The sequence below is a fragment of the Agelaius tricolor genome, unplaced genomic scaffold (genome assembly GCF_023055355.1).
Source record: "Agelaius tricolor isolate 1412-34295 unplaced genomic scaffold, bAgeTri1.0.p SCAF_20, whole genome shotgun sequence".
Lineage (NCBI taxonomy): Eukaryota > Metazoa > Chordata > Aves > Passeriformes > Icteridae > Agelaius > Agelaius tricolor.
The window spans coordinates 8,582,591-8,598,208 of NW_027269280.1; the positions used below are offsets into that span (position 1 = coordinate 8,582,591).

General features: G+C 42.5%; 1 protein-coding gene and 1 long non-coding RNA gene across 4 annotated transcripts in view; one reads left to right on the plus strand and one right to left on the minus strand.

The window, feature by feature from the left end:
- The window catches only part of CLTCL1 (clathrin heavy chain like 1), a 34,812-nt gene extending 25,579 nt beyond the window's left edge, over positions 1-9,233 (plus strand). The window contains exons 24-34 of one of the 3 annotated variants that reach the window (XM_071445442.1): positions 127-234; positions 547-714; positions 797-946; positions 1,779-1,910; positions 2,250-2,360; positions 2,909-3,079; positions 3,641-3,862; positions 4,571-4,591; positions 6,822-6,897; positions 7,302-7,385; positions 7,902-9,233. In XM_071445442.1, the coding sequence (XP_071301543.1) occupies positions 127-234; positions 547-714; positions 797-946; positions 1,779-1,910; positions 2,250-2,360; positions 2,909-3,079; positions 3,641-3,862; positions 4,571-4,591; positions 6,822-6,897; positions 7,302-7,385; positions 7,902-8,017 (1,359 nt within the window). In that variant the 3' untranslated portion in view covers positions 8,018-9,233. The remainder of the gene's footprint in view (positions 1-126; positions 235-546; positions 715-796; positions 947-1,778; positions 1,911-2,249; positions 2,361-2,908; positions 3,080-3,640; positions 3,863-4,570; positions 4,592-6,821; positions 6,898-7,301; positions 7,386-7,901) is intronic. The other 2 variants (XM_071445440.1, XM_071445441.1) reach the window with 2 other exon arrangements.
- Positions 9,234-14,646: 5,413 nt separating this feature from the next.
- On the minus strand, positions 14,647-15,565 carry LOC139598718 (uncharacterized). Its single transcript, XR_011681992.1, has 2 exons — positions 15,311-15,565; positions 14,647-14,789 (listed from the first exon to the last, which is right to left on the minus strand). It is a non-coding gene; the product is annotated as an uncharacterized lncRNA (long non-coding RNA).
- Positions 15,566-15,618: the final 53 nt, after the last annotated feature.

Below are 15,618 nucleotides of genomic sequence, written 5' to 3' on the forward strand. Positions count from 1 at the left end.
ACTTGTGGGTTTTAATAGATTTTAATTCTAGAACAAGTATTATGGAAATACTTATTTGGAGCTCTTAGTAGACCTCAAATTTGGTAAAGCTTTGTCCTGTTAACTATTTGCTGACTGTTGTGACAGGTCTGCTTTGCCTGTGTGGATGGAAAAGAATTCCGCTTGGCACAGATCTGTGGCTTACACATAGTCATCCATGCTGATGAACTTGAGGAGCTGATCAGTTACTATCAGGTAACTGTTAATATTCTAGAAGACTTGTACAGCATACTTGTATCTGCTAATAAAGTGGTCACAGAAAAAAAAGATACCCTGGGAGCTAATAGTTAAATTAATTTTTTTTTCCTCTCTTATTTCTTAGTGGTGATGTGCATTTTTTCTGTAGTAAATGGAGAGATAATAGTTTCCATTGTGCCTTCTTTTATAATTCTCTCACCTCATTGGAATCAAAAATCCAACCAGTTCAATGGAAAGTCAAAGCATGTTGTATTTAAGTAAATATGCATTTTAGCAAGCTTTATTAATCCTTATTTTCATAACATCCAGGATCGTGGCTACTTTGAAGACCTCATTGCCCTTTTGGAAGCTGCTCTGGGCCTAGAGCGTGCTCACATGGGGATGTTTACTGAACTTGCCATCTTATACTCCAAATTCAAACCTCAGAAAATGAGGGAACATCTGGAACTTTTCTGGTCTAGAGTTAATATTCCAAAGGTATGCAGTAAGGTAGCTGCAAGTGAAGGTGGGAAGCTGCCAGTGAATCAGACCTGGTGCATTTTTTTGTTTTTCTTGTTAGGTGCTCAGAGCTGCAGAACAGGCTCATCTCTGGGCAGAACTTGTATTCCTGTATGACAAGTATGAGGAGTATGACAATGCAATAATTACTATGATGAATCATCCCACTGATGCCTGGAAAGAAGGCCAGTTTAAAGACATAATTGCCAAGGTAAGTAACTTGGTAACTGAAGCAAAGTGCTGAAAGCTTCTTTCAGGACAGAGACAAAAATGCACAACAGAATTGCTGTTTAGAAAACAGTTTGGTTAAGTTACTACTCAATTTCTCTGCTGTACTTAAAACAACTTCCAATTAGTTTAACACAAAGAATTAATCTGATCTTACACTATTTCTTTTTTGCTGTGCAGCACATTCTGTTGAGTGGCAGCAGCTAGCACAGAATGTTTTTAGAGGCTGCACAGGATCATAGGTCACAAGCAAGAGGCCTAACCTCCTTAATACCTTCGAGCTGACTGCTGTTTTAGTCCGAGGCTGTAGCTGTTCTTGAAAAATTTCTGCATATGTTTCCAGCTGTTTTGGTGTGAGAAGTGGGGTGGGCAGTCCCATGAGTACAGCAGAGAATAGTGATTTGAGAAGTAGTTTAAACAAGATTTAAGACTGAGTACACTCTTACTGCTCTTGGGGGTTTCAAGGAAGCAATTTAAAGACTTTTTAAGGCTACAGTCTTCAGTGACTTCAGAAGTTGACAAATGGTCATATTAACTGTAATGGCTGCCTGTGCCAGGACCTCTTCAGTGGATTAGAATTGGTTCATAATGCCCCTGGTAGCCTGTGGTTTCACTGTCTGGAAGCAGATAGTACAAGAAGCAATCATAAGATTGAACAAGAATTCTGCATCAGTGTAAAACTTCTGACCTCTGGAAGGAAACTTAAGCTGTTTTTTTAGTAGGAGTCAAATAAACTTTGTGCTGAGTTAGTGGTCTGAACTAAGCACCTTGGGCTAACTTCTGTTTAAAGTACTAACTAGTATCTGATCATGCAGGTGGCCAATGTGGAGCTGTACTACAAAGCTTTGCAGTTCTACTTAGACTACAAACCTCTGCTGATCAATGATCTCCTGCTTGTATTGTCTCCACGACTGGATCACACCAGGACAGTCAATTTTTTCTCAAAGGTGAGTTTGGGAGATTGTAGGTCAACAAAAAGTCCTCTTGCTCAAGTTAAGATACTCCAGGCTCTGGCTGGAAAACAGAGTTGACATCTGTTGAGTAGCTTTGCCACCGGTATAAAGGACCAAGAAGCAGCCCAGTCCTGGCTTGTTAGGGGAAATGCAGAAGAGTAGCATAACTGGCCTTGGAAACTGTTTTATTTTACTCCTGGCAATACAGGATACCTTGTCTGAAGGGTTTTAACAGTAAGCACAAATTCTTGTAATAAAAAATGGGAACTTGTTTCAGGAGAATACTGTGTCAGGATTGCTGTACTTAATCTTGTATTGGAAACATCTTTCCAGGTTAATCAGCTATTTCTAGTAAAGCCTTACCTGCGTTCAGTCCAGAACCACAACAACAAAGGAGTTAACGAAGCTCTAAACAACCTTTTAACAGAAGAGGAAGATTTCCAGGTGAGCCCCAAAAAAAACAGCTTGCTAAGCCTGAGGAATGGTTCTCTGGCAAAAAAAGCTGCTGACACAGTAATGTCCTTGAGTAGAAGATAACACTTCTCCAGTGCAACAGAGAGAGGGTGTGCAGTCAGATCCTTAGCAGGCAGGAGTCTTGAGATGTCAATGATTTGCAAAAAAGCAGGTGCCACGGATGTTTTTCTCAGAGCAGACCTCTGAAAGGTCAGTATCAGGTATGTACTCAGTGGGACAGCATTTCAGTAAATAAACTTGCTTCTGGCCCCATTGGCTGCTATTCGAAGACAAGCTTTGTCTTTTTATGGTAACTTGCTCTTCTAGTCTGAAGTGGGTATGACCAAGTTAGCATCTTGCTTTGTTAGAAAGTATCCTTTGGAAAGGTGCATGAAACGCTTGGGTAAATCAGTAGTAGCCACGGTATCAACATCCAGCTGGCAGAACTGAGCACTTGTACACTAGGAATAGATGCTTCTCTACTCTAGTTCTCACCTACTGCCATCTGGAAGCACGTGTAACAACTCTCTCTCAAACAGGGTTTGAGAGCTTCCATTGATGCCTATGACAACTTTGATAACATAACATTGGCTCAGCGTCTGGAAAAGCATGAACTAATTGAATTTAGGCGTATTGCAGCGTACTTGTACAAGGGTAACAACCGCTGGAAACAGAGCGTGGAGCTGTGCAAGAAAGACCGTCTGTATAAGGTGAGTTAATGACACTGCAGAAATCTCCTGGATACTGAATGTTTGTTAGTTTCAAATCTAGAGTTTTAATTTGTAATCCTTCACTAGAATGAAAGACTCTTAAAGCAGAAGTGGTTGCAGTTTCAAATGCATGTCTTAAATCTAATTTCATCATGTTGTCAAGTATCTGGGGATGTGTCTCTATCAATCATTGGCATCTGTACAGTATGTACCTGTATCAATATGGAGCATTCTCCAATAGGCCTCAAGTCACAGGCTCTTGTAAGGGTGCAGATGAAATGCAATTATAGTGGTATGCTCTTCAAACCTGTAGTGAGTTCTCACAGGCCAGTTTGTGCATAGTCTCTAGGAATCTTGTTGGATGATGTTAATAAAGTATTTGGCTTACCTCAGAGTTGTTGTGTGTGGTATCTTGCCTCCTACAGAACATGCCTGGTGTTGTTAAAGACTAACTTCATGGTATGCCAAGTACTCAGCTTATCTGGCTCGCAATAATGTGGATTTAAGATGTAGGGCAAGATGTTGACAGGCAAAGGTCAACTTAACTGTTCTTTTCTTTAGGATGCTATGCAGTATGCTGCAGAGTCCAAAGATGCAGAGCTGGCTGAGAAGCTGCTCCAGTGGTTCTTGGAAGAAGGCAAGCAGGAGTGCTTTGCAGCCTGCCTTTTCACATGCTATGACTTGCTGCACCCAGATGTAGTCCTTGAGTTGGCATGGAGACATAACATCATGGACTTTGCAATGCCTTATTTCATCCAAGTGATGAGAGAGTACCTTACCAAAGTGAGTATTGCATAGGCTAAAAAGCTAAGACTTTAGTCTGCTGTATGATTAGCATTATGTAAACCAGAGCTCTTTGCATATATTTGGAATATTACCATTCCTCATAGAGGAAGTCTTCTTGAAGTTCTGTAGGTTTCATCACTCCAGGCTAGCTAGCAAAGTTAATGAATAGATGCCTTGGCACTTGAAGAGGTCTAGTTAAACTTCTGCTTTTACCGGTAGACATAAGCAAGTGTGCTTCTCACAGCAGCTCCATAGCTGATGAACTGAAAACTTTGTGAGGACAACACATATATCACTTTTATCTTTGTGTAACTATGAAAGTAAAGTCCCCTTATTTCCTAGAGTAAAAAGAGCATAGGGCTTTTGAGTGCACATTTTTCCTATATCAGCCATAGGAGTAGACTGCTGAAGGTGTTTGGTCTTTGAAATGGAAAACAGAACTTTAGATTCATAGTCTGGTTGTACAATACTGATATTAAGAGCTGGTCCTCAACTGAGGGAAAAGAGATTCCGATCATGTGTGGTCCTGAAATGCTTGTCTCAAACAGCTCTAAGATACTAAGCTAAGATTCTGCCTTGGAAGGCTGTAGGATTGCATAGGGCATCACAGTAAAGAACTTCATTAAAATGAGGAATGTAAAAGTGACTGCTTCAGGTTGCTGCTAATAAGTCATGTTAAGTATTCCCCTCTGAATTTTCTTGCAGGTTGATGGACTATTCTATAAGGTGACACTCTGATTTCAAACTCTTTGTGTTTATTTGTGTCCCTCAATATCCTAGGTTTCTTTTACAGGAATCTAGCTGTAGCTTCTGCCAGAAGAGCAGTGTAATTTAGCTCTAACTCATTTCCTGTTCACTTTCTAATGCTAAAAGGATAACTATTCACAAGCAACTTGAAAATCCAACCAGACTCTTCTCCTCTTCATGGGACACAAAAACAAGTGCTTGAGGAGGGCTTTACTTTGGGCTCCTTTTCACTGTATTACATGTTTTGTGGCAGGGAGGATGCTGTTCATAACCAAATAAAAGCAATTGCCATGTAACAGGATGTGTTCCAAGGGCAAATTGCTTTTTACACTGTAAATTACCAAAGTGTGCAATAATTCAGGCATGATGGTGAGTTTGTATAGTGCCATGAAGCTTCTGTAAACTTCTTGCCTGTTGGTGTGATGAAAGTACTTGCACAGATCTTAAACATCTCCTACTCATATTTCACTCAGGAGAAACTTGCCACACAAGTTTACCTGAACTCTTCCATATGAGGTTTAGGTCTAAAATAATTTATCTTAAACAGCTGGTTGGATTTACAAGTAATCATGTGTACTAAATATGGGATAACTTGCCAGAAGGAAAATCTGCATGGTGAAAGTGGTTTACAGTGAAACTAATTTAGTCTGTTGAATTAACTGCAAAACATGAAATTGGAGAATGGGCTTTTTAAATGTGGTATGTCTAAAATTGTCATGTAACTAACTTCAAAAGCACAAAGGAATAGATTAGTTTTGGTGGGGTGCGTACATCTTCCAGAGCTTATCTGTCTTTTCTGCATAAAAAAATGTTAAAGCACAGAGTAGCCTCTGTCCCAGGAGTCAGGCACACGGAGTATAATGACACTCACCTGGAAACCTTTTGAACCAGTTCTAGGCAGCAGAGCCAATGTGATCTGTCTTTCCTAGAGCTGCTCATCCCTTGTTGGGGATGGCTGCTCTCGGCATTCCTGCCGTTTGCCCAGCTGAGGGCAGGACTGTGCTGCTGGCCAGAGCCACTGTAGGACAGCTCCAGGGAAAGGCAAACCCAAGAGAGCTGAGGCTGGGGATAAGTAGAGCAGGACAGGTAGTTGGAAATGGGTACCTGTCAGTTGCTTTGATCCATGGTAATTTGGATAGCATTTTTAACAGCAATATTTGGTGTTACTCTGGAAAGCTCTTAGGCTGACACCTATAAATGAACCAGTAAAGACCTGCTGCCACTCAGGTTGTCAATTTGAGTGGCAAACTTCAAAACGTTGAGGAAACTGTTAAACACCATATCTGGATAACATCTCTAAAGTTTAACAGAGATCCCTCTTGAAGCAGTTCTCAGACCAGATGTGATCCTTGCAGTGGGAAAGGAGGAGAGGAACAGCTGAAATATAGCATTGAGCTAAATGTAGGTTTGCCCACAATGTTAATACTGCCTGTACCAGGATGTGAAGTTGTGTGACTTTTATGCCTTGTAGACTTCAGTCTCAGTGGTTCTCTTCTGAAAGATACAGCTGGTTAAACCTGAGAAGGAAAGTACTGTTGCTCTTCAGATTGCCCTCCACACCCACAATCTAAAGTTGTGTTTAGGGCTCCTGCATTACTGTAGTGCTTCCACAAATTCGTTTAGCATGAACAGAGTTTTATGTGGCACAGCACTGAGATCTGTATAAAGCTGATACTACTAGGCCACTTTCCATGATGGTTCTAGAGTTTCCCCTAGAATAAGTCTCTTGTGAATACCAGTATAGTTAAACCAGTACCTTGCAGCCAGGTTAGACTGTAGTCCTAGATTAGATCAAACTTCATGGGCCTGGAATATTTGCAAATATCTGTGAGGTGTCACTGAAAGGGAGAAGAATTGTAGGTTAATAGGTAAATGTAGATTAGGCCCATTTGAGATGATGGACGCTCTGTTGGGTTTGAGTTCTGGATCATAGTTAGCAGTGACTAGAATAAGGCCCCAAAAAATGCTTCCTTTGAAAGTAATGAGTTCCTCATCTGCATTTGAGAGCTGCTGCTTATTGCAATACACCTAAAAGAATTGGGAAGTCAGTTTTACAGCAAAGCTTGCTGGGAAAAGGCAGACTTCGGTAGTCTCCAACTTGGACTAAAAAGGAGCACTTGATAGCTGAAGTACCAGGCATGAAAAGCTTCACACAATGGTGCAATTCCTAGACAAGGCCTTCATAAATCTCCTGTTCACTTCAATGTAGGTGGATAAACTTGATGCTTCTGAAAGCCTAAGAAAAGAAGAGGAACAAGTAGCTGAACCCACTCCAATAGTATTTGGTAGGTTTTAATTGATTACCTGTTGTCACTCTGGTCTCTGTTTGTGGAGGCAGCTTACATGATTACATTGTATCCAAGAAAACTGGTTTCAACTAGATAGTAATTGAAATGGTTGTCTCTGCTCAATGAATTGTGTAAATTGTTGAAGTGACATCTCACTCTTACAGTACTTCTACTCTTCAGATTAAAGTATTGCTCCTCTTACATGGCTCAGATCTCTACTTTAGGAATCATGTTTCAGTATGGTAATAGGACAAGGGATACCAGGGTGTTGCCAACCCCAGGAATAACTTAGCATGAAAATTCCTCTTCTTATTCCTGTCTGAGGAATGTGTCTGCTTTCTGCTCTTCCAAGTAGAAAGGCAGACTGTCTTTTTAGCTCACGCATTTTAAGACATGTGCAGCCACCATGGCTGTCTTCAAGTGTGGTGCTATTTTAGAAGCCCTTCTGAAGAGGCATTCTGCTAACAAGCACCTAGAAGTGGCTGGTAAGGGAAGGATGTGACTGGTTCACTGTCTGATATAAATGTTAACCTGCATTTAACAGATGCATGAGGCATGTGTGGGCCTAGTGATGAAAACAAATCTGTCAAGGTGTGTTCAGACCCTTTGCAGCACCCTCCAGACTGTGAGACCTAACAGACCTAACTATTTGCTTGACTTGCTTTATTCTCTAGATCTGACCATGCATGGGTTAAATAGTACCAGTTTGGCTTTCAGTATGGTCTCTTCAAAACAAGCCATGTTTATTATGACCTCAAGATCAGTGGATATTCATCTTCCCTCTGCATCCTGCCTTGCTCTTTCGTAGCTTCCTGGTAGCAAGAGCAGATGGCATGGGTGCCTTCTCCATGGAATATGTTGGAATAGTGTGACTTGCTGGTGTGTGCTTGCACAGGGGCTGATTTTTAGCTAAAGCCTAGTAGTCCTATCACATTGTACAGCTAGCATTAGGGAAGGTTGGGATCTTTAACTAACTTTCTTTTTGTCTCATACTTTCCTAGGCCAGCAGTTGATGTTAACAGCAGGCCCCAGTGCAGTACCTCCCCAGGCAAACTTCCCATATGGATACACAGCACCAGGATTCACCCAGCCGCCTGTTTATGGTTTCAATATGTAACTAGCTCTCTGACAGACCTTCACTGTCTCTGTTCTCTTCCTTCCCATCCCTTTTTAACTTCTCCAAGAAGTGTACAAGGCACAGATGACCTTCTGTTGGCTGAACACACTTGCTGCCCAGCTCAGTGAGGAGATTTCAGCAGGATGCCTGTTACTGTTATTTATTGATTATTGTCCGGTTACATTTCAACCTCTGAAAGGCAGCTTTTGTTAATGACATTGTGAGACTCTTGTCTGAAGTTAAGGCACTATTTCACTAACTCATATAGCAATAACTACTTGAGGCCAGGGGGAAGAGAGCATAATTTTCTTTCTTTGGAAAAGCCCATTGAAGGCAGCTGGGAAATTGCCTGGCACCAAGTTGTTAAAGCTTTAGCTGAAGCTACTGATGTAGCAGGGTTGTTAACAATTCAATGAAACATCTCTTTAATAATGAATTGTTGAAAGCTTGTGTACATCTGACCACCCCATTTTATTTGCATTCTTATGTGCAAAAGAAAATGGGCTTTTCTAATACTTGTGCTCTGAATGTTTAGAGGAATATTGGGAAAGTTTCCTTTTCTGGACAATAATGCTGTTGGAGTTCAATACTGTTGGGGTTCAATACTGTTGGAGTCTGTTCTCTATTTTCTGGAGTAGATCTGAGACTTGAAGAAAATAAATCTTCTCATGCCAGAGAGCAAACACTTCCCAGATCCTTTTTGTTTAACAAGAAGAGAGCATGTTACTTATTGACGTTAAATGGTACTAAAAAAACCTCAGCTGTGTGTGGCAAGAGAACATGGGAGTGTGCATGGGCTGCCAAAGCACTGGAGATGCAAGAGCACAGCGTCAGGGTTGGGGACGTACTGCTACCATCTTGAGGCAGTAGGGAGGGCCATAATCCTGACTTTTTATTTGCACCTTTAACTGATTCTGGCATTGGCTTCCTGCCACACCATGTTCTGACCCTGTCTGGTGGGCAGAGTCAGCACCACCTGAGTGACCAGGGTGCACTGACTCAGTTCTGCTATGCTGCAGTAGGATCAACAGCGTGTCCATCACCCACCTCTTCCTTTGAGAATGCCAACAGGGATATATTATTATTTTGTGCCACTTCAAATACATGTATCATTAACGTTTTATGTACTTAGATAACAATGTATAATTTATGGTTATGAATCTTGTGCTAATCTTGAATATTATAAAAGTTCAATTATAAATGTAAAACTGCAGTATCCACCGTGTGGTTCTAGTCTTACTGTCTTGGGTGTGGGGACTGGCTGGTAGTAATACACTGCCACTCATAGCATCAGGTTTCTTAAACTGACAACTGAGGATGCCAGGCAGGAAAAGGGAGATTTGTGCCAAGGCACGGAACAGGGGAGGCCTAGTAAGGAACTGAAGGGAGTTGTGGTCTCTTCACCAGACACATCAGCACAGGCTGTCACATGGGGAGGGTGTGTTGCAGGAGGCAGTCACATGTTCTCATGCTTTCATTCATGGGCCTGGGAAAGCTTCAGTCCTGTGTGGAGGGAGATGCTGCAATGAGAGAGAGTCTTCTCTGCTGAGATACATCAGCACAGCAGTGGTTTTGGTAAGCTGCACCCTTTCATACTGAGTCCCACTTTGAACAGGGCAAAACACCTTTTAATGCAAACCAGTGGAGGTTGTCAGGGTTGTGGAATCAGTAGCAGCAGACTGTGCTTTGGCACAATTTTAATTGTGTGTGTTTAATTTTAATTGAGTGTATTGTCTCCTTGGTCACCACACCATGGCAGCATTGGCAAGGGGATGCAGCCCTCCTTCATGATGGATGCCAGAATACCCCAAGTGTTGTGGTAATGTACTAACCTCAACTTTGTACTGATCAGCACTCACAGCTCAGCTTGAAATGCTGAGCAGGTAATTAGTTCAGGAAAATCTCCACTCTGTCCAGACTTACTCACTGCAGGAATTAGCCAGGTAGCTTGCCATTTTCCAGGAAAATAGTACTTCTATTTTGTAACCAGTTCCTTGTCAGTTGAAATAAATTGGGGTAAGTCAGCTGAACTGAAGACCAGCTCTAAGATTAGTATCACTGTAGGACTTTCCAACATACTAACTTAAAAACGGGCTCTGACTTTATAGCAGCAAGTGCAAGCCAATGATGGAACACAGTGAAGTGCTAGATCAAATGCTGGAACAGCTCCTGACTGTAAGAGAATTGAGGTAGCCTGGGGATCCTTAATAGCCTCAGTCTAGAAATCTAATTACAGGAGTGACTGAGCTCTCAAGGAAAGCAAAGCTGCCAGCTCTGATCAACAGTCTTGCTTTAGTTACTCTCCTGGTATTTAAGCTCTTGCTAAGTAAAATGGCTTTTATAAATTTTGTGATCTTGCACTCTGACATGCATTCAAAACAGACTCCCTGCCAATACAGTGCAGCTGTACCTAAAACGTGGAATAAACTCTTGTTTGTTACCAAGGTACTTCACTGCTTCTCTGAAAGTGAAGTCACAGCAGGAAATAACTTCTCTTTTAGGGGTTAGGTGAAGGATTTACTTCATTTCATGAATTTGTGATGTCCAAGTTTTTGAAAACTTGGATAAGATTGTTTTGCTGAGAATCTGCTTTAAAGCTAAGCTTCTTGCTAATTCCCACCCCAGTGACACAGGGCTGGTGCTGTCCTGTAGAATGATGTGGTCATGCAGAACCTGCTGCAGCCTGCAGCATCTGGAGACCAACTTCCAGACTTACGTCAGAGGATGAGTTGCTTGAGACTACATACAGGCTTTTACTGCCTCTTGTTTTCACTGTGAGAAACAGAGTATGGATCTCCTTCTGTGTAATGGCTCTTGCTATTTGTCAGACCTTAGGGGAATCTTCCCTGGTCTGCCAAACTCTGGGTGTGTATGTACAGATCTGGCATCAGAGAAGACAAGGAATTCACAAGGGGAATTCAGGAGGAATGCATTGCTGGGGTAAGTCCTGTTTCTTATTTCATGTAAAGGTGTGGTATTTTACAAGACTTCATTTCCCTTCCTCCTTTTTAAGGACTCTATAATTAAATGATAGCATAGCAGAAGGAAATGATCTGGAGTATATTAGCTCCTTAAAAAAATAAAAATTCTAGGCAGATGAAATCTGTTGAAGTTTGTGCAAATAATAGGCATGATACAGTGAAGACAGTAGTAACTGTAGGGTCAAAAGCCTAATTCTGATTTAAGAGTCTTTTAGCAGCTGCCGTGCTGAGAGTTGGCACTTCCAGCACAACATGGATCTTTAATTGGGCTGTGGGAAACAAGGAACAACTTCCCCCCCCCCCCCCCCCCCAGCAAATTCAGCAGCAGTTACTCAAAAGCCCAAGAAATTTCCTTGATTTATTGAACTCTAAAACTGAAAAACAAACCTCAGATGCCTACTCAAATGAGTGTGAGTAACTTTAGTACTTTGGCAAAGCTGACTGTCAACTGCTTGTAATTAATGCTTATGCCTGGATGTGTGATATCCTAATTGGCAGGCTAGGACTTGGCCTCTGAGAAATTCTTAGTGTGACTGAATCAGCATGACAGTTTTTCAATCTGCTGAAAAAAAATGAGGCGAGAACTCTTGCAGATCTTGGTGCAGGTAGCACTGTATGTACCAGGTTCTCATTACAAGCAGTTTATCAAGTGTATGCATTACCTTATGACAGTGTTATTTCTCATCTTTAAAGCTTCTTGCAGTCTTTCTGGGTCCCTTCTGTTCTGCTGTAAATAGTTTGCTTTTGCACTTGGTTCCAAGCTGACTGTATTTCCTTTTTTGCTTTACAGGGTACCCCAAGACTGCTTCAATCTCATTTGTTTCCAGATAAGGACATAAGGCTGGAAAATGCTTGACGACACCAAAGTGCTTTGTGACACTGGTGTGTAATTAGGCTGGGGTTTGCAACTGAATGAGGGTTTGCTATAGCAACCTGCAGGTGCACCAGTCCAGTTTAATGCATCTGGAGCCATTATTTTGCACCTTCAGCAGGTGTCCAGCCTCCAGCGAGTTGTCACTAGTCTAGCTTTCTCATTTTTCAATATTGTGCATTTTCTGTGGGCACCTTTCCAAAGGTAATGACAGATCCTGGCTCATGTTTTACTAATACAACACTGCAAAATTCTTAGCATAGATGTGTTTTTCAGTTTGTCTGGAGCCTTTGCAATCTTTCTAAAAGGCAACAACATCCATCTGTTTTCTTCCAAGCTAATATAAAGTTGACAGCTTTTAAGCTTAAGATGAATTTGAAATACAGGCAGTGAAGTCCTGTCTTCTATGTGTCTGAATTTAAAAGTCCTGAGTCAGGTTCTGAGCTTATTCAGTTATGCATTTCCTGTGTAGTTCAATGACTCATGATTTTTTTTTTCTTGTCTGTTATTTTTAATCAAGATTGTAAAATTTGTTTGTCTAAAAATCTCCATTTCTCCTTTCCCCCCAGTGGTTATGAAAGGAAGGAATTACAAAGTCTTCTGGTATGTTGTTTTCCACAGCACTGTTCTCCAACATTATGCAGAGCAAAAATTCCCCAAGCAGTGGTTATCCAGATGAGGAGCTAGGAGTGAGTTTGGGTGGGAAATGGTGCTTAATAAATCTTTGAATTGCTCTCCTTTTGTAAGGTACTTTTTTTTTTTTTCCACTTAGGGGGTGGGGAAATGGCCTTACCAACTGCTAATAGAGTTTGTCAACTGGAGTTGCTTTGCTGAGTAATACATCCTGCTGTGAGGGATTCACGCCATGGCAGGGTAGCAGAATGATAATCAGTACATGCTGTACATGGGCTTACTCTCCTGAGCTGAGTAAGGCCCACACAGAACATAACAAGGACTTCTGTGGTGCTTATGAGAGGCTCAGTCCTGGTAATCTCAGTGAATAATCTTGTGTAGCAACAGGAGCTCTTTCTGCATGTGTGCTCTGCTCAAGTGGGAATCGTTTGGAATAGCATCATCTTGCTTGTAATCACAGCAGCTCCTGCAGCACACACTTCAAAGCTGGGGAAATGTTGACTCAAATCGGCAGTATTTTCATTTCTTGAAGCCAGTTTTATGCAGGATCTGTTTTGCATAAAGGAATTGTTTTGCCTCAACAGAGAACCTGAGAGAAAATGAGTCTTCTTATTTTATCATAAGACCGCAAGTGATGGGAATTAATAATGCATGGAAAGGTTTGTAGTAGTTGATGAGTTGTAACAATTGTGATAATACATCTGTTAACTCAGTGAAATGAAGAGGTTCTTTGATCCCAGGATATATAATAGGAAGTTATGTGCCCCATACTGACCTCTCACGGTCTCTGAAACCATGGTGTGCTGTCTAGTACCAATTAAATAAAAGTAATCATAATTTTAGGGAGGGGCAAGGGAGGAATAAGTTGGAACTAAGTGTCAACATGTAAGTATGTGCTTCTGAGGATCCAGAAAACTGTCTGCAATTGCTGTTTGTGTTTGAAAAAATAAATTGTGCAAGTTGCTTTCATTTTCAGTAGCTCTTTTAAATTCTGATTATTAGGGCTTGGAGAGGTGCCATAAGGCACACAGGCTGCAGCAGCACCTAAGAATTTCACAAGTCTTTGTATGCCAGCAGAAACAAGCACCAGCCACCAGCAAGGGAAATGAGTTCAGATTGTCAGAGGGTTGTTTCCATGAAAATTCCTGAAGCGAGAGCAGTAACTTGGTGGGTTTGATGTTGCTTTTCTATGCTTTGACCATGCATTTCTTTGGAGATGCTCTTGACTATGTAAGCCTGGTTAAGTATTTACTTTCACACAACTAATGGGATTTAAAACATCCTCTTGCAGCCCCTGGTATTTCAGGGATTGTTTATTATGTTTCACTGTTTCTCCTTCAGGCTTTCTGCTGACAAGTGGTGTTAGCAGCTTCTTGGAGGTCAGGTCCTTGCAGGAGATGGCTTGCAATCTGCATGTGATTAAATATGAATAATCCTTTCCCTGTTCAGCAAGGTAAGCACTGCTGAGAATCCCATTGAGTCTGATGTGAATTAAGCATGTGGTGTGGTATTTTCTTGGACAGGATGAGGTTGTGCACTGGCCTTGGTGATTGGGGAATCTGTAAGAGCCAGTGTTTGTTGTGAAGGTAATCATGGCCTCACAGCACAGGCGTACGTGTCTGCAGGCAGATGTGAAAGCCATGATGATTTGATGGAAAGGTATGAGGAGTTGCAGAGGTTAATCAGAAATCCAAATGCATTTGTTTGTTTGCCGTGTTTGAAAGAATTTATCTTATCTTTACCATTCTAATAATGCTAACCTGAACATGAGTAGCTGCTCTGCAGTTGTGACTATGACTGTTCCTCCCGTTCATATGGTAATTCCTCCCCCTCCTTTACTGCCCTGTGTTAAAGGAGGGGGGGGCCTTAGACTTGGCATGAGACCACTCCATGCCTATTTTAACTCTGTTGTGAAACCACATACAGTTCTGATCTCACCTGGGGGTGAGTTTTGCAATGCAAGTATGTTTGCTTTTAAGCCTGGCAGAATAAAGATGCTTCAGTTTCCCAAAGGCTTCTTCTGCCGGCGGTTTAGCCATGAAGCCAGGGCTGTGTAGCAGCAGAGTGAGCTTTTGGATGGGGCTGCCAGATTGCTGAGTTTTGTTAAGCAAAAACCATGTCACAAAGCACACGGAGAGCAAGTCTGGACAGAAGCACGTTTTATGCATAGCTGAAGGTGACTTCTTGCACAAAATGTTCGCTCTTTTGAGTAATGTGGCTGCTCCCGGTGTAAAGGAGAGCATAGTTCCGGAGTACAGCTCCAGTGTTCCCTGCTTTCTGCGAAATCCTGGGTGGAAATGAAAACAGTGTTGGTTTCTTTCCCTGCATCCTGTAAATACAGCTTTTGGACATAAACTAGAGCAGGGCAGTCTTCCTCTGTCTGTAGATAAAACAAAAAAATATCCTAGTGCAATTTGCACAGCCCAGTCATTAAGGAGCAATAGATAATACACCCAACCCCCCTCCCCCCAAAAAAAACCAACACAAACAAACAAACAAAACCCCTCAAAACCACAAACCAAAAAAAAAAAAAAGGCACCCAAAAGCACCAACCAACCCCGGCTAAGCCCGGAGTGTCATTGCATTCACAGCAGCCTTTTAATTTGAGAATGTTTTTGTTTCTCTTTTTCTCTTCCGCCTGCGCTGGGCGTTCACATGCGCTTCCTACCCCGGGAGTTCCTGGTCTCCTTTCCTCACTGAAACAGAAAGGATTCAAGCCAAGGGCCTGAGATGAGCAAACCCTCCCCTTTCCCTCCCCTCGGACGGTCGCCACGGCGCAGGAGCGCACTGCTGTGTATCCTCGCTGACCGAGGGCTTTGGGCTGGTTCGGAGCTAGTCCTGGCCTAGGCGTGCCCGGAGGTGCTGATGCCGCTCAGGAGCGGGGGCACTGCTGCCCACGTCCCTCCGGCCGAGCCGGCATCTCTCCGTAGCCACACGGAGGCTTTTCCCGTGGATTCCTGGGAGCGGGCTGAGCAGCTTCTTTGCCGCAGCACCGAGGGCCGGGCGGGGTCACGCTGCCGCTGTGCTGCCGTTCACCCGCCGCTCTGCTGCCGTTCACCCGCTGCCCCGCGCCCCGCAGAGCCGCTCCCCACGTCCCCAGGGGCCGCCCCCGCCCC